The 23038-nt window shown below is 43.6% G+C and overlaps 1 protein-coding gene across 5 annotated transcripts in view; it reads left to right on the forward strand.

Annotated features, from left to right (window-relative positions):
- LOC132384917 (cyclin-dependent kinase 6-like) overlaps window positions 1–19462 on the forward strand; it is a 33381-nt gene extending 13919 nt beyond the window's left edge. The window contains exons 5-8 of one of the 5 annotated variants that reach the window (XM_059956550.1): window positions 1731–1840; window positions 3462–3512; window positions 7029–7164; window positions 16054–19462. In XM_059956550.1, the coding sequence (XP_059812533.1) occupies window positions 1731–1840; window positions 3462–3512; window positions 7029–7164; window positions 16054–16143 (387 nt within the window). In that variant the 3' untranslated portion in view covers window positions 16144–19462. Of the gene's footprint in view, window positions 1–187; window positions 451–1730; window positions 1841–3461; window positions 3513–7028; window positions 7165–16053 lie in introns of those variants that run through there. The other 4 variants (XR_009509036.1, XR_009509035.1, XM_059956551.1 and 1 more) reach the window with 4 other exon arrangements.
- Window positions 19463–23038: the final 3576 nt, after the last annotated feature.

A 23038-nucleotide genomic window follows, 5' to 3' on the forward strand; every position in this document is an offset into this window, starting at 1 on the left:
TCCCTAGGATCACGTTGGTTTCTGTGAGTGCTCAGCTTTCCTTCCACATCCCAAAGACTTCAGAAGAGCATGGCGCCAGCAAACAAAGCAACGTCCTTCAGACAGTTCACGAAGCTGCTTCTTTTACTTCTTCCTCTTTCAAATCTAATGCTGCTACTACTGGAACCTGTGATTTACATTTTGACAGTGTGCTTTCGGGCCGATCGAGCAATCTGGCTTTTTGCTGTCTCCAAGGGAGTTCGGTGAGAGTTCAAGTGGAGCGTGCAGCCTGGAGGCCAAGAAGCCTGGAGATGGGACGCGGGCCCATGATCGACTCCATTTCTTGACAATTAAAGATGGAAATCAACAAGCAGGTGTTCAGCGCAATCTGCCTGCGTCTGACCGGTCTCTCTCTCTACCTCTCGCTCGATGCTGATGGAGGATGGTGCCGAGTCTCCAATCTTGGGCAAGGTTTAATCTACAATTCACGTTATATCTTTTTCTGTTTCTGGTTACTCCTTTTTTATTGTTATTTTGTGCAATTTTGATTGGGGCAGACTGGCTGTGCGGCCTGCACCAGGGAACAACACAGCACTAAACTGAACTGAACTAACCTGAACATTCCTAGACTGATCCAAAGACTCTGTGGTTTGATGTTTTATATTGTGTTTTTTGCTTGTTTTTTTGTCGTTTACATGATTTGTTCTTTTTTTTTGCACGTTAGGTTTTCTTTGAACAAGTTCTATGGTTTGCTTTGTTTTGTGGTTGACTGTGGGGAGATGAATCTCAGGCTTGTGTGCTGCATAAATACTTTGATAATAAAAATGCTTTGAATACTCTTCTCCCAGAGAGTTGTGGGGGTCTGGAATGCACTGCCTCGGAAGGTAGTGGAGGCCAATTCTCTGGATGCTTTCAAGAAGGAGCTAGATAGGTATCTTATGGATAGGGGAATCAAGGGATATGGGGACAAGGCAGGAACCGGGTATTGATAGTAGATGATCAGCCATGATCTCAAAATGGCGGTGCAGGCTCGAAGGACCGAATGGTCTACTTCTACACCTATTGTCTATTGTCTAGAATTTCAAAGTTTTATGGGTTGGTAGGTTGCATTGCAAAAGATTGCGGACACTGGAATCTGGTGCAAGAAGTTGTCTGTTGGAGGAGCTCATCAGGTCAGACAGCATCAGTGGAGGGAAATGGAGAATATTTCAGATTAAGACATTTCATCTGGATTGAAAGCTAGAAGGGAGATAGCCGGTAAGTGGTGAGAGGAAGGAGTGGAGCATGAGCAGGTAAGTGATGATGAGTTAATTGGATACGCTAAACTACTCCCGGGGGAGAAACAAAGGGAGTTGATAGGTGAGATAGACTAGGGTATAAAGCAATAAATGGAGAATGCGACTGGTGGGATTGCTCTGAGAATGAGCATAGATTCAATGGACTGAATGGTCATTTTCCCTCTCATGGGAGAATATGATATATGTGTACTGTCTTAGATATGGAGGCAGGCACTTGGTAACACCACCATCTTCCCCTTTAACTCACACACTGTCCCAGATGGAGCGCAGGGGATTTTCTTCCCCCCTCATCATTGGCCGAAAATGCTGTGCTGCTGTTAGAGGGGATGTACATTTGTCACTCAGACTGCAGCAGAGTTCACCATCACTGGATTGACATCCATATCCCGTGAACTGATAATGCAATTACTTGTCTTGCAGGCGAGTATTTCTGACTACCAGTTTCTTGTTTAGGTTGTTACTCTGTGGTACCGGGCACCGGAAGTCCTTCTGTATTCAGGGTACACAACCGCTGTTGACATCTGGAGTGTAGGCTGCATTTTTGCTGAAATCCTCCAACTGAGGTAAGGGCAAACAGCTGACTAACAGATGTGGGAAATTAAACCAGAATCAGAGTTGTTTCTTTGAGAATTTAATGCTGTATAATTACACCAATGCTTTAAAGACTTTTAGTGTGTTGTGTAACAGACCCACTCTAGGTTGGTGGCGTTTGCAAAGGCCCATTCACACAGTCACTTTCTCATATCTCTCCATATGTCATTTCATTTGCTGTTGTATCACAACCTCAACCTTAGTCATTTTTGGAAACTTGGACAGCCCCATTTTCGGCCATAATATTATAGATATAGAACCATTCTTCTCCCCCCCCCCTTATTTTTATTCCGGCATCTTCCCCCTACTTTTCCAGTCCTGGAGAAGGGTTTTGGTCTGAAACATCAACTGCTTGATCATTCCCATGGAAGCTATAAATTACTATAAGTTGTAATAACTAACTAATGCTGAGGAGAATAGTTTTCATGGTTCATGGACTGCTCAGAGGTGAAGAAGCTGTTCCTGAAGTATTTGGTCTTCAGGCTCCTGTATTTCCTCCCTGATGGTGAGGGTCCTTCTTGAGGCACTGCCTTTTGATGGTGGGGATGTTTAAGCTCCTGATGAAGTTGGTTGAGTCTGAAGTCTCTTATGACCCTATGCTTTGGAGCCTCCATACCAGACGGCAATGCAGCCAGTGAGAGTGCTCTCCACAGTACATCAGTAGAAATTTGCTGGGGTCTTTGGTGACATACCAAATCTCCTCAAACTCCTATAGCTGTGTGCGTTCCTTCATTGTGATTACATCAATATGTTGAGCCCATAATAGATCTTCTGAGATGTTGATTCCCTTTCCACCACTGACCCTCAATGCGGACTGGTGCTTGTTCTCCTGACTTGCCCTTCCTGAAGTCTAAAATTGCTGACATTGAGTGCAGGGTTGCTAATGTGGTACCACTCGACCAGCCGAACTGTTTCACTCCTGTGCACCTCCTCATTGCTATCTGAGATTCTGCCAAAAACACTTGTGTCATCAGCAAATTTATAGATGCCTAGCCACACAGTGTAGAGCATAATTTTGTTAAGCCCAGTATACAATGAAAAAAAATCACATCTTTTACAGCAAAACAAATTTTTAAGCATTTTACAATGAGATTTTTTTTATAAGGAGATGTAATTTTCATTAAATGCTGAATTTAACACAAGGAACGTTGAGCTCTGTGGGGACAGGTTGTGGGGGGGGGGGGGGGGGGACCACGCACAACAATTTTGGGATTTTCTTGTCTAATCTCACGCATGTAGAGTGCAGAATTTGCTGTCAGTTTTTCAGTACATTGGTGGTGGACACTGACAGTTGGCCATCGTTACAGCCGCAGAATCTAGACCATGGCAGTGCCCTTGCCAACAGCTGTTAAGCAGAGTGTCAAATTCTTAAAAACAGATTAACTGCTGAGTGGATAACAGGGTGAAAGATAAAGCATATTTTGAAGGAATAAATTATATGGTGTGCTCTAACTGAGATGACAGCGCAGAGAGCAGTGAATGCTCTATTATTATTCGGGGGAATTGGTGGCATGGAAAGGTGTGTTCTGATGTTGCTGGAGCTGAAAGTATAACAGTGAGAGGATCGTTTGACTTCTTTTTCTATTTTTTTAGACCTTTTTTCTGTGGAATTTCAGAAATTAATCAGCTACAAAAAATATTTGAGTAAGTATCGAGGCTGCCAACAAATTTTTGGTGGGGTTTTCTTATTTTCCTTTTGATTATATGTTGACTTGTAGTAGCCTTCAACTACCGTAAATTCCAGACTATAAGCCGCTACTTTTTTCCCACGCTTTGAACACTGCGGCCTATACTACGGTGTGGCTAATGCATGTTTTTTTTTCATGCCGCCAAAAACATTTTGCCTCGTAACAGTAGACCAATAAAATTGATGAGTAGTTCACAGAGGTCCAATGAAATTGTACGATAAATCAAGCGCACTTTCACAATTAAATTATTGTAAATCAGTCATTTGTACTCACCCTCATCAACATGGAAAACACTCGAAGAAAAGCAGATGATGCAGCTTTTAAGTTAAAGGCGATCAATCTGGCGGTTGAAGAAGGAAATCGAGCTGCTGCTCATAATCTTGGCATAAATGAATCGATGTTGAGACGGTGGAGACGCCAGCGTGAAGAACTGAGTCAATGCAAAAAGACGACAAAAGCTTTCAGAGGTAATCATAGCAGATGGCCCGAACTTGAAAACTTTCTTGAAGACTGGGTTAACACACAGAGAGCAGGCGGCCGCGGTGTTTCCACCGTGCAGATCAGACTGAAGGCTAAAGCAATCGCCACCAAAATGAAAATCGAAGATTTTAGAGGTGGGCCATCGTGGTGTTTTAGATTTATGAGACGAAAAGGCCTGTCCGTCAGCGTACGCACGACTCTGTGTCAGCAGCTCCCTCCCGACCACGAGGAAAAGCTCGCTAACTTCCGCACATTCACTCAAACAAAGATAGCGGAGAATTCCATCGGGCCAGATGATATCATAAATATGGATGAAGTACCTTTGACGTTTGACCTGCCTCTCACTCAGACTGTTAATAAAAAAGGTGACTCGTCCATCACACTGAAAACAAGTGGCCATGAGAGAACGCACTTTACTTGTGTTCTGAGCTGCACAGCATCCGGACTAAAGCTTCCACCGATGGTGATTTTTAAGCAGCTGACAATGAAAGTTCAGTGAAAGTTGCCATCAAGAGTACAAACTCAATTCCAGCTGTGATTCCTGGGGGCACCACGAAGTATTTGCAGCCACTGGACATCAGCGTGAACCGGGCATTTAAAGTGGCGCTGCGCGTTGAGTGGGAGGCTTGGATGACGAGCGGCGAGAAATCCTTTACCAAAACAGGACGCATGCGAAGAGCATCTTTAACTGAAGTCTGCCAGTGGATCCTAAATGCGTGGAGCCGTGTCACAACATCCACCATCACCAACGGGTTTCGAAAGGCTGGACTGCTGCGTGATGAAGAGGACCGCGTGCGCTCAAGTGAGAGCGACAACGAAGAGACTGAAGTGAGTGACGAGATCCTGAGGTTATTCAATTCGGACACTGAAGAAGAGGACTTTGATGGTTTTAGTGCGCAGGAGGAAGATGAAGAAGGCGATCAATAACTCTTCCTGGTAGGCTGCAGTATATATATTTTTTTACCAGTCATTAGGAGATATTGGAATGTTGTTCATGCACTGTTCAGTAAAAAAGTATACGCAACGTAATTTGTGTGTTACCGATACGTATGTATATTTAAAAGTATCTGTGTTACAGGCACTGTTCGAAAAAAAGCATTTGCAATATATATTTGTTTATGTTACCATACGGATTTAATTAAAAGTTAAAAAATCCTCACGTGTAATATCTTTCTGTGTAAATATCTCATATTACAACGTGGGACACCTGCGGCTTAAAATCCGGTGCGGCCTGTACAAGTACAAAATTGATTTTCTTTCTAAAATTAGAGCGTGCGGCTTTTAATCAGGTGCGCTCTGTAGTCCGGAATCTACGGTAAGTATTAGGAAAAATTTGGGGTGCGGAAATTAATTGGTCTTCACATCCTTAGAGCTGGCACAGGACGTGTAGTCATGAAGTACCAGCTTGAAGGACGTGAAGCCCAATTAATTCTAACAGAGTTTCTTTTATTGCATTTGAACGTAGGCTCCCAATCTAAAAGATGAACCTGTTTACCCTTCAGATAGATGCTGACAAACTGTCTTTATTCAAGGGCTTAGTCGCACTTCAACAACTTGACCGCAAGAAGTATGACCCTTCAGGTGGTACTGTCCCACCCTTGCTGAGGTGTTGTAACATCATCTAGACTAGTGGTCGCCAACCCGTCGATTGCGATCGACTGGTCGATCTTTGAGACTTCCCCAGTAGATCCGGAACAAAAATGAAAAATAAATACACAAATACTGTTGAGAGATTGTTTCCAGGTTGCGGGGTTTTAGTTCCGTTCTTTCTGCCCAATGCGCATGCGTGTAGCTCCCCCGCAATGCACAGTGTAACTCAGTGGTCCCCATTCCCAAACGATATGAGTCAGCTGCACCTTTCCTCATTCCCTGTCACGCCGACTGTTGAACTTGAATACACGCGAGGTCATCAGTCGCCTAAATGCCGTGATACCCTCACACCAGGGATCACTGGTTCGCCTCGTGTGGCCGGTGGGAAGTGCCCGTTGCTACTGGCCTGGAGCGCGGACAGATGGGCGCCGCCTCTAAACCTGTTTTGCACACTGAATGTTCATGGAGAACCCGGTGTTAAAATATTCACAGAGGACCTAATTTGGGCTCAGGGTTTCGTAAGTATCAGAGCAGTGAGAGTGTGGAAAGAGCTGCTTGTGGAAGTGGTGGATGAGCTTTGATTTCAACATTTATGAGAAGTTTGTATAGGTACATGGATGGGAGGGGTATGGAGGGCTCTGGTCCAGGTGCAGATCAATGGGACTAGGCAGAATTATACTTGTAGTTTGGCACCAACTGGATGGGCTGTGGTGAACTATGTGCCTGTCTGGACACGCCCCCTGCTGACTGCTCCTGTGGCTCCTCCCACAGGCCCCTGCATAAAGGCGATCTGAGGCCTGACGCTCGGCCTCAGTCTCCAGGACATGGTATGATGGACACTCACTCCTGGTTCCTTCTTCCAGTCAATAAAAGCCGATATCTCGCCTTACGTCTCAGTGTGAGTTATTGATGGTGCATCATGGGCCAAAAGGCCTGCTTCTGTGCTGTAATCTTCATGACTCAATGACTCTTATCAAATGACCTGGAAAGTGTGGTGTGGGAGCAAACACTGCATGAGTACCTCACAGTTGCAAAGGTGCAGGATGGTTTATGGGTAGTGTCGGTCAAATTTCCTCATTCATTCCTGTGCTCACTATTAAATCACCAGAATTACTGACCAAGACAAAACTACAGGGTCCCCTTGTGTTCTGCAGCTTCTCATGTCAACTGGTGGCAGAGCTACTATTGTGAGTCACGTCATTTGCAGAGAGTTTAAAAGAGGTGGTCAGATCTGCATTGGCTGAGGCAAGTACCAGAGTGCATTGAGGTGGCAGGCAAGCAGTAGGGGTGAGGGTTTGTGCATTTGTAGTGTGTGAATTCAGCACAAAAACGATTCAGGGAACATGTCTTTGGATTTAATGAGCTACTATTTCTTGGAATAACTTTGAACTTGTCATTTCAGCATTCTTGGTCTTCCAGATGAAGGGGAATGGCCTCCAGAGGCCCCATTGTGCTACAGCTCTTTTGCTCCCCGGAAGGTGAAGCCTGTTGAAGATCTACTACCTCAGATTGATTTACTGGGCAAAGACCTCCTGCTAGTGAGTTGAAATGTTTAAACCTGACGCAGAGTTTTTTTAGAGATACAACACCGTAACAGACCCTTCCAGCCCAATAATCCCATGCTGTCCAATTAACCCACGAACCTGTATGACTTTGGAACGAGGGGGAAAGCTGGAGTACACAGAGGAATCCCATGCAGCCCAGGGAGAAGGTGCAAACTCCTTATAGATAGTGGATAAAATTGAACCCGGGTTTTGGTGCTGTACTAGCGTCACACAAATCACTACACTGCCATGCTGCCCCAAAATATAGACCCGCACCTTTGCATTCACGCATGCTGCTTGACCTATTGAGTTCTTCCAGGATTCTCTTTTTTGTTCCAGATTCCGGCATCTGCAGAATCTTTTGTCTTCACCCTTCTGGTATGCTTTATTGAGTAGTCTGTTGCTTTTGACTGGATTAGAAGGAATCTTCGGGCTCCTTGCGGTTATTTCAGTGCCATTTACTGGACTTGGTGCAGCTGCCCCAATTGTCATTTTCCCTCTCTATCATTTCAACTCCAGGTTCCTGCTAAAGCTAAGAGGTACCTTAGGCATCTTGTAGGCAGCTGTCGATCCCAGGGGTTCGTGGGTTGGGCGGGAAAAGTTGAAGAACCAGCTGTTGCTCATGCAGTGGATTTGCTCTCTCCGCGTCACCGATGTAGTCCAAGGGAGGGCAAGTGCCGATACAGCTTGGCACCAGTGTTGTCACAGAGGTTGCCAGAGTGAAATTGTAAGCAACATCAAACTTCCATAGGGACCCTGGGTCTGGATTTGTCCTCAGGGTTTACTCCCGAAGCCTTTCCCATGAGTGGGTATGGCCGCAAGGCAATGGAGGTTTGAAATCAGAGTTTTCCTTCTCCTCGGCGGGCTGCCGTCCAAGGCTGACGAGACTCACCTGCCGGAAGCAGCTGGTTTTGAGGCACCAGTGGTCTGCCTTTGCCCCTTCTCTTGTCAGTAGAAACAGTTGTGCTGGGCTAGTAGCTAAGCCACGCGTGAAGGCCGAGAGTTGGACTTGGTTGTCAGAGGCTGTTAGAGATGCACGCCACTTGGAGCACTTTATAGTTAGTGAGAGCTTATCCCCATTACCACCCCCAGCTATGACAGCCTAAGGAATGACCTTAGGCATATAACCTGAAGTTCAGTTTTCCACCAGTTGTTTGATCACATTCTCTAAATCACACACAATAAGGTTCTTTTCCACCATGAAGTGCTTTGAAATGCTCCCCATGCTGTACATGTACTTGGATGCTTTGCAAACCACTCACATTCCACTAAGTTCCCCATCTCCAGCTGATTAAGTCACCCATATTAAAATTAATTCCATTAAGTTTGAGTTCTTGTTCTTTGAACATGTGCAGCTTCCCCACTTGAAAGAGATTGAATGTGCCTACCCGAAGATTTTTTAACCCGATTCCACTCGATGACCAAACAACTTTTCCTTTTTCCTCCTTTTTATTTTTCACAGGTGTGGCAGTTTGATAGTTCTGTTAGTTCCATCGGTCATTAGTCATAAGATGAAAAAACTGGCTGCCTCTCAGACTTTGTAAACAAATTCCAACCTGCACAGTCCCCGTTTCTCTGATGGACCGTTATGGTCTCCGACCGTTATGCTTTCAAACCGGGCGAACTCTCCCGAAGGTTCGCGAGCTCTTCTTGTACCTCACGCTGTTTCCGAGAAGTGCCTGCGCATGATGATCCCGTGACAAAGCTAGTGCTAACCCAAACGCAGTGACAGCAGTGCTCTTTTCCATTAAACAGTCTCTTATTTAAAGTTCAGCATCTTACCGCAGATTCCAATGCTGCTCCCAGACTGCACCCAGTGTTCCGGCCAGAAGCAGCACTCAGGCAGTCGGTTCCATCCGGTCTATCAGTGGATTCTTGCTATTACTTTTAAATTTTATTTTCTTTTGCCACTAGGTCCCAATACTTCCTAGAAACTCAAGTTTGACTTGACAAATACCATATTTTTTATATTTTGGTGGGTGAACAGACTTACTCCAGTGTACTAGCGGTTGTCAGAATCAATCAGCATTATTTAATAAATTGATTGTGTTGAGAGTCAATCTGTGTGGGAGAGGAAGAGACATCTTTTAGAGCAATATTGGCAAGAAATCAAGCATCTTTCAAATGAAAGCCTCAGGCTTTTTACAATGCTGCAGTATCTTGTGTAGGCACCAGAGGGCATCAGTGAGCCACATTATCCTGTTACTTCGGGGGAATTACACTGCAGACATTTTGTCCTTGTCATTGTAGTTTAGAACATTGTTGACCATAAAAGAAATAGTTGTAAAATGGATTACATCACTGAAATATGCAGGAGGACCAAATTTTTCTGTGCAAAATCCCTGGCTGCCTTAGATATGACACATTGGATTAAGGTGCAACAGATCACGAGGGAGCTTCATCATGATCTCCCTGCCACTGAAACAGGCCATTTGGCCCACCATGTCTATGCCAACCATCAATAACCCATCTATATTTATCCCATTATCAGCATTCGCTATGTAGTCTTCTACATCTTGGTGAACCAGGTGCTCGTCCAGTTACCTCATAAACGTTGTGGGAGTTTGTCTCCATCAGATTCCAACAATCTTCTGGGTGAAAAAAAATATACAGACTTTTTTTTACCTTTTGCCCCGTATCCAAAAACCTGTAGTTTTAGATACCTCAGCTTTGGGGAAAAGTTTCCTCACACCTATTCTGTCTATACCTCTCATTAGATTTCCTCCCTCAGCCTCCTCTGTCCAGAGGAAAACAAACCCACCCTTACCCGTTTCTCCTCATAATTGAAATGTTCCAACTGATTTCTAGCATTTTCACCAGGACTATTGAGAAACTGAAAACAGGATTGGGGGCTAGAGGCTCTCAAAATTAGGTTTGATATTGTCATTTAAAGTACAATTGGATAGGTATATGGACAGGAAAGGAATGGAGGGTTATGGGCTGAGTGCAGGTCAGTGGGACTAGGTGAGAGTAAGCGTTCAACACGGACTAGAGGGGCCAAGATGGCCCGTTTCCATGCTGTAATTGTTATATGGTTATAAATGTAAAATGGTAAATTGGTTTGTAATTGCCATATGTACTGAGGTACAGCAAAAAGCTTTATTCTACATGCCAACTGTACAGATTATTTAATCACATCAGTGCATTGAGGTAGTACAAAGGAAATGCAATAACAGAATACAGAATAAAATGTTACTGTAACAAAGTGCAATGCAGGTAGGTAGTCAATAAGGTGCAAGGCCACGATGAGGTAGGTTGTGAGGTCAAGAGTCAAACTTATTGTACTAGAGGATTGTTCAAAAATCTTCAAAAAACAGTGGGATAGAAGTGGTACATAGTTTCAGGGTTTCTTATCTTCTGTCTGATGGGAGAGGGGAGAAGAGAGAATGTCTGGGGTGGGTGAGGTCTTTGATTATGTGTTCTCAACTCTGCAGTCTCTTGCCGTCTCGGCTAGAGCAGTTGCCATACCAAGCTGTGAAATATATGGATAGGACGCCTCCTATAAAAATTGGTGAGGGACGACTGGAATGTGCTGAGTTTCTTTAGCCTTCTGAGAAAGTAGAAGCGTTGATGTCCTTTCTTGCCCATGGCTTACATGTGGTTGGACCAGGATAGGCTAGTGAGTAGTGTGTCACTGTAGACAGATCCTGATGGTCAACACACTGCACACAGGATTGGGAAATTTCAGTCTCTGTGATAAATTAGCAAGTTGTGGGGAAGGACTGTCCCCAGAATCCAGGACTGCATCCTGCATTGTATGACCCTTCAGGGTCAGGAGACAGATCTGTGACCAAGGGCCACCAGGAACACAGTGAGAGCAATCATCACAAACGATTGTGGAGAATTGCAGAGTGGTTGCATTAGAAAGGAAAGGAAGCCAGTTACCTGCATACCAGCTCTCTGCAAGATCAATCCAGGTAGTGCCATAATCTGTACCTCAAGCAAATTCTTTTCATTTCGATGGATTGTTTGCAGCTGATCACTAAATATTTCTAAACTTTGTTCCAATAGCTGTGTTTTCAGCAAATAAAGAATTCCATTTGCTGCTCTTACTCTACTGGGGGTATTCTATAGGCCCCCTGGTAGCAGCAGAGATACCGAGGACCAGATTGGGAGGGAGATTTTGGAAAGGTGCAAAAAATAACAGGGATATTATCATGGGTGACTTTAACTTCCCTAATATTCATTGGCACCTGATTAGTTCCAATGGCTTAGACAGGGGCAGAGTTTGTTAAGTGTGTCCAAGACGGATTCCTGTCACAGTATGTTGACAGGCCGACTAGGGGGAATGCCATACTAGATCAAGTATTAGGTAACGAACCGGGTCAGGTCACAGATCTCTCAGTGGGTGAGCATCTGGGGGACAGTGATCACAGCACCCTGGCCTTTAGCATTATCATGAAAAGAATAGAATCAGAGAGAACAGGAAAATTTTTAATTGGGGAAGGGCAAATTATGAGGTTATAAGACTAGAACTTGTGGGTGTGAATTGGGATGATGTTTTTGCGGGGAAATGTTAGGGATAAATTTGTCCTGGCGAGGAAGATAAAGAATGGTAGGGTGAAGAAACCATGGGTGACAAGTGAGGTGGAAAATCTAGTCAGGTGGAAGAAGGCAGCATACGTGAGGTTTAGGAAGCAAGAATCAGATGAGTCTATTGAGGAATATAGGGTAACAAGAAAGGAGCTTAAGAAGGGGCTGAGGAGAACAAGAAGGGGGCATGAGAAGGCCTTGGCGAGTAGGGTAAAGGAAAGCCCTAAGGCATTCTTCAATTATGTGAAGAACAAAAGGATGACAGGAGTGAAGGTAGGACTGATTAGAGATAAAGGTGGGAAGATGTGCCTGGAGGCTGTGGAAGTGAGAGAGGTTCTCAGTGAATACTTCTCTTCGGTATTCACCAATGAGATGGAACTTGATGACGGTGAGGACAATATGAGTGAGGTTGATGTTCTGGAGCATGTTGATATTAAGGGAGAGGAGGTGTTGGAGTTGCTAAAATACATTAGGACGGATAAGTCCCCGGGACCTGACGGAATATTCCCCAGGCTGCTCCACGAGGCAAGGGAAGAGATTGCTGCACCTCTGGCTAGGATCTTTATGTCTTCATTGTCCATAGGAATGGTACTGGAGGATTGGAGAGAGGCGAATGTTGTCCTCTTGTTCAAAAAAAGGTGGTAGGGATAGTCCGGGTAATTATAGACCAGTGAGCCTTGGGTCTGTGGTGGGAAAGCTGTTGGAAAAGATTCTTAGAGATAGAATCTATGGGCATTTAGAGAATCATGGTCTGATCAGGGACAGTCCACATGGCTTTGTGAAGGGCAGATCATGCCTAACAAGCCTGATAGAGGTCTTTGAGGAGGTGACCAGGCATATAGATGAGAGTAGTGCAGTGGATGTGATCTACATGGATTTTAGTAAGGCATTTCCAAAAGTTTCCAAAGTTCCAAAAGTCAGAAAGTTGGAAGGCATGGGATCCAGCAAAGTTTGGCCAGGTAGATTCAGAATTGGCTTGCCTGCAGAAAGCAGAGGGAGTACATTCAGATTGGAGGGTTGTGACTAGTGGTGTCTCACAAAGATCTTTTCTGGGACCTCTACTTTTAGTGATTTTTATTAACGACCTGGATGTGGGGGTAGAAGGGTGGGTTGGCAAGTTTGCAGACGACACAAAGGTTGGTGGTGTTGTAGATAGCGTAGAGGATCGTCAAATATTGCAGAGAGATATTGATAGGATGCAGAAGTGGGCTGAGAAGTGGCAAATGGAGTTCAACCTGGAGAAGTGTGAGGTGGTACACTTTGGAAGGACAAACTCCAAGGCAGAGTACAAAGTAAATGGCAGAATACTTGGTAGTGTGGAGGAGCAGAGGGATCTGGGGGTACATGTCCACAGATCCCTGAAAGTTGCCTCACAGGAAGATAGGGTAGTTAAGAAAGCTTCTGGTGTGTTAGCTTTCATAAGTCAAGGGATAGAGTTTAAGAGTCATGATGTAATGGTGCAGCTCTATAAAACTCTGGTTAGGCCACACTTGGAGTACTATGTCCAGTTCTGGTCGCCTCACTATAGGAAGGATGTGGAAGCATTGGAAAGGGTACAGAGGAGATTTACCAGGATGCTGCCTGGTTTAGAGAGTGTGCATTATGATCAGGGATTAAGAGGGCTAGGACTTTACTCTCTGGAGAGAAGGAGGATGAGAGGAGACATGATAGAGGTGTACAAGATATTAAGAGGAATAGATAGAGTGGACAGCCAGCACCTCTTCCCCAGGGCACTACTGCTCAATACAAGAGGACATGGCTTTAAGGTAAGGGATGGGAAGTTCAAGGGGGATAATAGAGGAAGTAATAGTATAATATTGTTTATTCAGACAGTGAATGGGGCAATACGGACCATGTACAAGCAGGTGGAATTAGTTAGATTGGCATCATAGTTAGGGCATATTGTGGCCCCGAAGACCAGACCCTATGATGTTCCATGTCATGTGAGGAATAAACATTAATAGAAGGAATTTACAATTTCCAATGAGAAACAGATCAGACTGGATTGATCCCCGAGATGAATGGATTGTTTTATTGGGAAGGATTGAGCAGAAAGGCTCCATCCTTTTCGATCTAGAAGATGGAGAGGGGTTGATAATGAAATATGCTAAATCTTGAGCCATTGTACAGAATACCTAGCAAACGTAGTCTTCAGATAACATAAAGATGGAAATATTACAATTGCAGTGTTTATCCACGACGGTCACTATGTTTAAGAACCACTTAGACCAGGGGCTCCCAACCTCTTTTATGCCATGGATCAATACCATGAAGCGAGGGGTCTATGGTCTCCAGGTTCGGAAACCCTGATTAGACACTTCAATAGACTAGGCGTAGGGGATCAGTGTAGATGGGCAGAAAGATCAACATTGACATGGAAGGGCCCATTTATAACTCCATGAAATAGACACTAAAATGAAACCTAGCCCTTGCATTTTGTTTTTAATGCAGAGGAAGCTTTAGAGAGGGTTCAGATGAAATTTACCAGGATGCTGCCTGGACTAGAGGGCATGTCTTACAAAGATATGGAGTGAGGGAGGACGAGAGGTGCCCTGAGGTGTACAAGATGATAAGAGGCATAGATCGAGTGGATAGTGAGAGACTTTTTCCTAAGTCAGAAATGACTAATACAAGGGGGCATTGATTGGAGGGGATGTCAGAGGTAAGTTTTTTAGACAGAGTGGTGGTAGAGGCATTTCAGAAACTCTTGGATAAATACATAGAAGATAGAAAAATGGAGGGTTATGTAGGAGGGAAGGGGTTGATTGATCTTAGTATAGGTTAAAAGGTTGGCACAATATTGTGAAAGCCCTGTACTGTTCTGTGTTCCTGGAGTGTGTTAGCTTCAGGCCTTTTGGCACTGAATCATATGCGAGAGGCATATCAGTCTCTGTCCAGTCCTAGGATAAGAGGTCAGCCCTGTTAGCAAAACTTCCCTTAAGAGCTGTAAATCTAGAATTCTTTGAGGGCACCCAGTGCTAAGATCGATTTTGAACAAATGAGAGATCAATGGATTCAGGAATAGAGCTGAAAATGGACGAGGCAGAAGCAGCCAAGGTGGAGAAAACTTCCAGAGCTTTTCGGTACAAGCCTGCTTCTTCTTCCCGTTGATGTTGGAGTTGAACAGAAGTGGGACAGGTTTCAAAGTATAACCCAAGAGGCAGAGAGTTCTGGATTTCTCTTCAGTAAGTTAACATCTGTTTCCTGTTGATCACTAAACTTGGCTCCTTTTACGCTCCAAATTCCAAATGACTATCAGGATTTAACACTTTTACCACTCGCAGGGGCCTCTTTTTGTGAGATTGGCCTGGGGTCAACTGCCAATTAAAACCTTATTATAGCGACTTCCTGCAGTCCCAGGATTAGGGTTTTCCAAAGATTTAAGATTTTCAAGAGGAAAAGCTAATCAGGTCACCATTAACCCCATCTCTTCCACTAGATGTTAAGCAATTTGCACCTTCATAATCGGTATTAAATTCCCAGCTCTCAAAGATTGTCCAACAGCTCCAGTGGTCCAGTGCATAGTACTGCTGGCTCACAGCCCAAAGGACCCAAGTTCAATTCATACCTTGGCTACTGTCTGTGTGGAGTTTCAGCAGCTCTAGTTTACTTTTGCATCACAAAGATATGCTGACAGGTTGAGTGGCTGCCGAAAGTTTTGCTGGTGTAGCTAAGTGGTAGAAGAATCAAAGGGGAGTTGATTGGCATTGTGAGAGAGAATAAGTAAGAGGCCTAGATGGGAAATAGACCTGATGGGATTGCTGTGCAAGGAGCTTGCATAGACCTAATGGGTTGAATGGCCTTTGCGAGCTTGTTCCAATCATGAATGGCCCTACAGTCAGACAGGCTTCTATCATCCATTTGTGGCCCAATGTCAATTCCCATTGAAACAAAATGTACATTCTAAGGCCTCAATACATAATCTAAACCAAAGGAAATGTCTTTGAGATGCCCTTCTTAAGGAGAGACTTTTAGATGTGAAACCATTGTAAACTGCCCTAATATATCCCTTGGTACCCTGGTAACAACTTTTATGCCTTGGCCATACAAATGGCCTGTCTGGCTGCTATGGAATCTTGCTGTACTACAAATTGGCAACCACACTTACAACGATTGAACTCAGTGATTGGTACTTGCTTTGTTGACACAACGGCACCAAACCTTTCTCTCCATTCATCTGCAAAACATATCACATGCAAATTTTTATTTTGCTATCATCAATCACAAATTGTGTACTATATCGACTTTGAGGAAAATGATTATTGGTTTTGTCCATGCTTCAGAGTTGCCAGTTTTATCCTCTTGATTTTTTCAAGAAGCTTGAATTAATTGTGCTTTTCTTTCTTTCAGAAGTGTCTGTGCTTCAGTCCAGGACAAAGGACTTCCACCCACGAGGCCCTCGCCCATCCCTATTTCATGGAGACACTAGAACATCTTTAGGACACGTCAGAAAATCAAGTGTTGCGTTTCTTTTTCTTCTGATGAGGAAGAAGGAATTAATCTGAAGAAAGCCCAGATGTTTTGAGTTTCATCTTCTACTTTTAATTGTAATTCAGTTAGAACACCAAACATAAAGGTAGAAATTCATTTTTGGTCGTGTGCATTTAAATAATTTGGAAATGGAATTCAAGATTGTCATACGTTACTGAATATGAATTGCTAGCCCAGAATGTTTTGTCATTATTAAACCACTATGTTTGTTCATATTTGAGTGTTGCATGATCATCTGAAGAGACACAGCTTATTTTGTTACAAGTGAGTCACAACAGCAACTGACACGACTGAGACAAGAGCAGGTTTTTACTCTGACTATGTGCCTTCAGTTGTTTGCCAGTAAAAGATGAAGGGACTTGAGGCCTAGTGTTATAGAGACTTAAAGAACATGCACCAGTAAGATCAACTGTTCAACTGTAAATATTGAGACACTAGATTTAAGCACACTTAAAGTTAGGGAAAGCGAACAATTTGAGTCCATCTTGGTAAACAAATGAAATAATTACGATCAATTTTCTTCACATTCATTCATGCAAGTGGCCAGCATTTCTGTTTTTTCTTCATTAACTCTCCATTCAGTTGGAACCATTTAAACAGGGTCTACAAGTAAGCCATTGGTGAACAGTTTGTGAGTATCACATACTACAGGCAAAGCCATGTTTAGATGACAGCGATTCTGTGTGGTATTTTTAAACTGTGTACACGTAAAATACTTCATCAGACAGCTTTGTGTGAGACTGAGTCCTTGAGGGTCAGAATATTACACATCCAGTACACTACTTCGACCCACATTAAGCAGTCTCTTCACAGTCAATAATAGATCATCGACAGCCTGCTCTCACGAAAGAGAGAAGAAAATTGAAAACATTCCCTCTTAGAGGCAGATTGTTGATCAAATGACACACACAAAATGCTGGTGGAACACAGCAGGCCAGGCAGCATCTATAGGGAGAAGCACTGTCGATGTTTCGGGCTGAGACCCTTCGTCAGGATAAGTGCATAAGTGAAAACTTACTGACGTACTGCAATGTTTACTTGGACTATACAGCTTTTTATCCTTGGATGTTGTCAAAACAATTGTATGCAAATAAGCTTGTAAGAGACCCATGAAAGACTGTAAGACGATAAGACATTGAAGCAGAATTAGGCCATTTGGCCCATCAAGTCTGCAATGGTATTTGATCATGGCTGATCCATTTCCCTCTCAACCCCATTCTCGTCCCTGTAACCCTTCGCACCCTGATTTATCAAGGATCTATGAACATGCGCCTTAAATAAACTCAATGACTTGGCCTCCACAGCCACCTGAGGCAATGAATTCCATAGATTCACTACCCTTTGGCTAAAGAAATTCCTCTTCATCTCTGTTCTAAATGGATGTCCCTCTATTCTGTGGTTGTGCCTTTTGGTCCTAGACTCCCCCAATATAGGAAACATCTCCACATCTACTCTATCTAGGCCTTTCAACACTCGATAGGTTTCAATGATATCCCTACTTCATTTTTTTCCTAAATTTCAGCGAGTACAGGCCCAGAGCCATCAAACACTCCTCGTATGACGAGCCTTTTAATACCAGAATCATTTTCATGAACCTCCTTTGAACCCTCTCCAATGCCAGCACATCATTTCTTAGATAAGGAGCCTAAAACTGCTCACAATACACTGAGTGAAGCCTCATCAGTGCCTTATAAAGCCTCAGCATTACATACTTGCCCTTGTATTCTAGCCTTCTTTGAAATGAAAGCTAACATTGCAATTGCCTTCCTCACCACCGACTCAATCTGAAAGTTAACCTTTAGGGAGTCTTGCACAAGGACTCCCAAGTCCCTTTGCATATCAGATTTTTGGATTTTCTCCCTGTTTAGAAAATAGCCTACACTTGTATTCCTTCTACCAAAAGCATATGACCAGACACTTCACAACACTGTATTTCATCTGCCATTTTTTTTAACCATTTTCCTAATCTGTGTAAGTCCTTTTACAGCCTCCCTGCTTCCTCTACACTACCTGTTTCTCCACCTATTTTTGTATCGTCTGCAAACTTAGCCACAAAGCCACCAATTCCATCATCCAAATCATCGACATACTGGTACAACATAAAAAGATGCAGTCCCAACACCAACCCCTGCAGAGCACCGCTGGTCTGTGGCAGCCAATCAGAAGAGGGGCCCTTTATTCCCCCTCTTTGCTGTAATACCATAGACTCTTCTCTTGCTAAGCAGCCTCATGTTTGGCAGCCTGTCAAAGGTCTTTTGAAAATCCAAGTAAACTGATTCTCCTTTGTCTATCTTGCTTGTTCTTACCTCAGAGAATTCCAACAGATTTGTCAGGCAAGATCTTCCCCTCAAGGAAACCATGCTGACTTTGGCCCATTTTATCATGTATCTCTGAGTACCCCCAAAACCTCACCATTTATAATCTAATCCAACATCTTCCCAATCACTGAACCCAGGCTAACTGGCCTATAATTTCCTTTCTTCTCCCTCCCTTCCTAAAGAGCAGAGTGACATTTGCAATTTTCCAGTCCTTTGGAATCATTCCAGAATCTTGTGATTCTTGAAAGATCATTTCTAATGCCTTCACAATCTCTTCAGCTACCTCTTTCTGATCTCTGGGGCATAGTAAATTTGGTCCAGGTGATTTATTTACCTTCAGACCTTTCAGCTTCCCAAGCACCTTCACCCTAGAAATAACAACTACACTCACTTCTGCCCCCTGACACTCTCGAACTTCTGGCACACTGCGAAGGGAAGACTGATGCAAAATACTTACTCAGTTTGTCCACCATTTTCTTGTCCCCATTACTACCTCTCCAGCGTTATTTTCCAGCAGTCCGATATCCACTCTGGCCTGTATTTTACTCCTTATATCTCTGAAAAAATGTTTGGTATCCTTTCTGATATTATTGGCTAGCTTACCTTCATATTTCATCTTTTTGCTCCTTATGGCTTTTTGGTTGCTTTCTGTTGGTTTTTAAAAGCTTCCAAATCCTCTAACTTCCCACTACTTTTTGTTGTATTCTATGCCCTCTCCTTGGCTTTTATTTTGTTTTTGACTTCCCTTGTCAGCATTTGATCTGCATGTATTTTCTTGGCAGCTAAACTCTGTGACTACATTTGAAAGTTATGTGTTATGACAGTGAATGATTGCATTGGAAGAGTGATTGTTTAAAGACAGGCAACACACAAAAGGTGCTGGAGGAACTCAGCAGGTCAGACAGCATCTGTGGAAAAGAGTAAACAGTTGATGTTTCGGGCCGAGACCCTTCAGCAGGAGAAAAAAAGATGAGAAGGCTGAATTAAAAGGTGGGGGGAGGGGAGGGAGAAACACAGGGTGATGGGTGAAACCAGGAGGGGGAGGGATGAAGTAAAGAGCTGGGAAGTTGATTTGTGAAAGAGATACAGGGCTGGAGAAGAAGGTATCTAAAAGGAGAGGACAGAAGGCCATGGAAGAAAGAAGAGGGGGGAGGAGCACTAGAGGGAGGCAATGGGTAGGCAAGGAGATAAGGTGAGAGAGGGAAAGGGGATGGGGAATGGTGAAGGGAGGGCATTACCAGAAGTTCGAGAAATCAATGTTCATGTCATCAGGTTGGAGGCTACCCAGGTGGAAGATGAGGTGTTCCTTCTCCAACCTGAGTGTGGCCTCATCATGACAGTGGAGGAGGCCATGGATAGACAGATCGGAATGGAAATGGGAAGTTGAATTAGAATGGGTGGCCACTGGGAGATCCCGCTCCTGGTGGATGGAGCATAGATGCTCGGTGAAGCGGTCTCCCGATCTATGTCGGATCTCACCGATATACAGGAGGACACACCGGGAGCTCTGGACACAGTATATGACCCCAACAGACTCACAAGTGAAGTGTCACCTCACCTGGAAGGACTGTTTGGGGCCCTGAATGGTAGTGAGGGAGGAGGTGTAGGGGCAGGTGTAGCACTCGTTCTGCTTGCAAGGATAAGTGCCAGGAGGGAGATCAGAGGGGAGGCATAAATGGACAAGGGAGTTGTATAGGGAAACAGAAAGTGCAGGGAGAGGGAAAGATGTGCTTGATGGTGGGATCCCTTGTACTGTACCATGCCTCCCTCCTTCACCATTGCCCATCCTCTTTTCCCTCTCTCACCTTACTTATCTCCTTGCCTGCCCATCATCTCCCTCTGGTGCTCCTTCACCCTTTCCTTTCTTCCATGGCCTTCTGTTCTCTCCTATCAGACTCCCCTTTCTCCAGCCCTGTATTTTTTTGACCAATCAACTTCCCAGCTCTTTACTTCACACCCCCGCATTCCCAGTTTCACCTTTCACCTTGTGTTTCTCCCTTACCTCCCCCCAACCTTCTAACACTGACTCCTCATCTTTTTTTACTCCAGTTCTGCTGAAGGGTCTTGGCCTGAAACGTTGACTGTTATTTCTTTTCCATAGAAGCTACCTGCCCTGCTGAGTTCCTCCAGCATTTTGTGTGCGTTGCTTGGATTTCCAGCGCCTGCAGATTTTCTCTTGTTTGTGTTTAAAGACAGGCAATCAGTTTGCACTGAAAATTTTATAAAGCCACGCTCAAGCAAAGTATGTAAAAAGGAACAAGAATACCTCTGGGACTGTTGATCAGGGAGAGGGGTGTATTTATATCTGAAGGTACCACAAGAAGAAGTTGATGGTTGAAGTGTTGAATGGCTTAAGGGCTGTTTGTCATCCTCCCACCGATAGCAGGGGCAATTAAATAAAATGTATTGTTTTATTATCAGGAATGTCAAATCCCTCAAGGTCGATACAACAGACAGCAGCATCTTAAGACAGTGTAGTTGACCTACTAAGTTAGACTAGTGTTACCATTCCTGTCTGTTGGACTTAGTGTGCAAGGTGAAATGTTATTATCAAAACAAACCTGGTGAGAAATAGTTACGCTCTTATCATTGAACCATACCAAAATGTAACATGTCCCTGTGCGTTTCAGCTGAGAAACTGCTGGGTTTGGTAGAAGATTGTTCAGACTTATCTGAATCCAGTAAGAATCAACTCTGAAATATTAGTCAGATATTGCAATTCACTTTGCTTTTTATGGATACCTTATTTTCAAAATAAGCTTCCAGGTCTTCAATTCATATTCAAACCTTATGTTTTCAGAAAATCCAGAGAAATAGCTGGTTCCTGGGTCCATGTAGTTGGATGATGATGAAATAAATACTTCAGTCATTTTAATAAAGAAACAGCTTTTTTTTAAACAAAATCTCTGAACTATAGGAATGTTCAAACAATTTTCATCAAAGCTGACAATAGCTAACCTGCCCCTTCCCTCTAATCTCATTCTCTAATTTTCTGTTTTGAATTTACATTCTATTTACTGTAACTCTTGTGCTAAGCTATGAGGCAAATTTTGGATTATAATTACCACAAAACCATCAGAATTTGCCATTATCAAATGGCAGCTTCTGAATAATGAGGATGTCCATTCAAATTCAGTCATTACCTGCCTCTCCAAAGGGTGGACTGTTTTGAGAACTTGGCCAATGTAATCTAGAAAACCTAACCATAATTTGCAAACTTCCTATTGTGAAATGCCCTGAAAATGTTGCCCCTTCCCACTAGCACACAGAAAAAGCTGGAGGAACTCAGCAGGTCAGGCAGCATCTATGGGGGAAATGAAAAGTTGAGGTTTTGGGCCGAGACCTCTCGTCAGACCTGGAAAGCTTTATCTCTCTTTTCATAAAGACTTTCAACCTGAAACTTGAATTGTTCATTTCCCTCCATAGATACTGCTTGACCTGCTGAGCTTCTCCAGCATTTTGAATGTGATGATGTGGATTTCCAGCACCTACTCTTGTGCCCCTTCTCATTAAATGGTCTATAGACCAAGTTGTGGTTTGAGTCATGGGCCTATCAACAGGAAAGTTAATCTCCCCCAAAGCCCAGGTGTTAGGCTGAATCAGCATCATATGAAGTGAGGCCTTTGAATGCTGCCTCAAGGCAGAATTTCCAAAGGAAATCTATTAAATCCAGAGCCCAGCCTGGAGAGTGGTAAGAAAGTCATAGATCAGGAGATGGAAGGAGCTCAAGGGGAAGATTGGTGTGGAAATTGTGCAGTTAGCAGCACAGGGAACAAGGTAAGCATGTGGTTGAGTGAGGGTCATGAGCGTGTGAAAGGCTGGGAGCTGGATTGGTGTCATGGGGCCAAAGGAGAGCCAGGAGGTAAATAACCTGAAAGGGTGTACTGTACTGAGCACAGTGCTGAAGGGGTTCTTCTTCAGGTTGCACAGAAGCAAGTTCCCAGGTGTCTCTGGAGTCAGACCTGGAAAGCTTTATCTCTCTTTTCATAAAGACTTTCAACCTGAAACTCGAATTGTTCATTTCCCTCCATAGAAACTGCTTGACCTGCTGAGTTCCTCCAGCATTTTGAATGCTGGGGGGGTGGGCATTCCAACACAATGGAAAATTCCACAAGTGGCATCCAGATGTGCATGGCATGTGGTGGCATAAGTTTTCCATTCAGCCGATGCACTGAGAACCCAGACTGGCTATTGTGATCTCACATTCTATATGGAAAGTTCTGATTTCATTCACATTTTGTTTAGTAAAAAACACAACTGAACATAACACATTGTGTTTACAATCTAATTTCTAGGTAGTTGTACTTTGCTCCGAGAGATGGAAGCATGTTTTTAATATCTTGTAACTTCACTAAGCAAAAATGCTAACTGCACTTTTCCACATTATAATTTTCTCTGAAATAACTTTAAATATTAAAAACAAATGCAAATGGATTATAAATGCATTATATTTTGCCTGCTATTTTTTCTTGCATAAATTCTAAACTTTAGTTTTGCTATCAATAATATGCTTGAAAAATAATTAA

This window comes from Hypanus sabinus, chromosome X1 (genome assembly GCF_030144855.1).
Source record: "Hypanus sabinus isolate sHypSab1 chromosome X1, sHypSab1.hap1, whole genome shotgun sequence".
Lineage (NCBI taxonomy): Eukaryota > Metazoa > Chordata > Chondrichthyes > Myliobatiformes > Dasyatidae > Hypanus > Hypanus sabinus.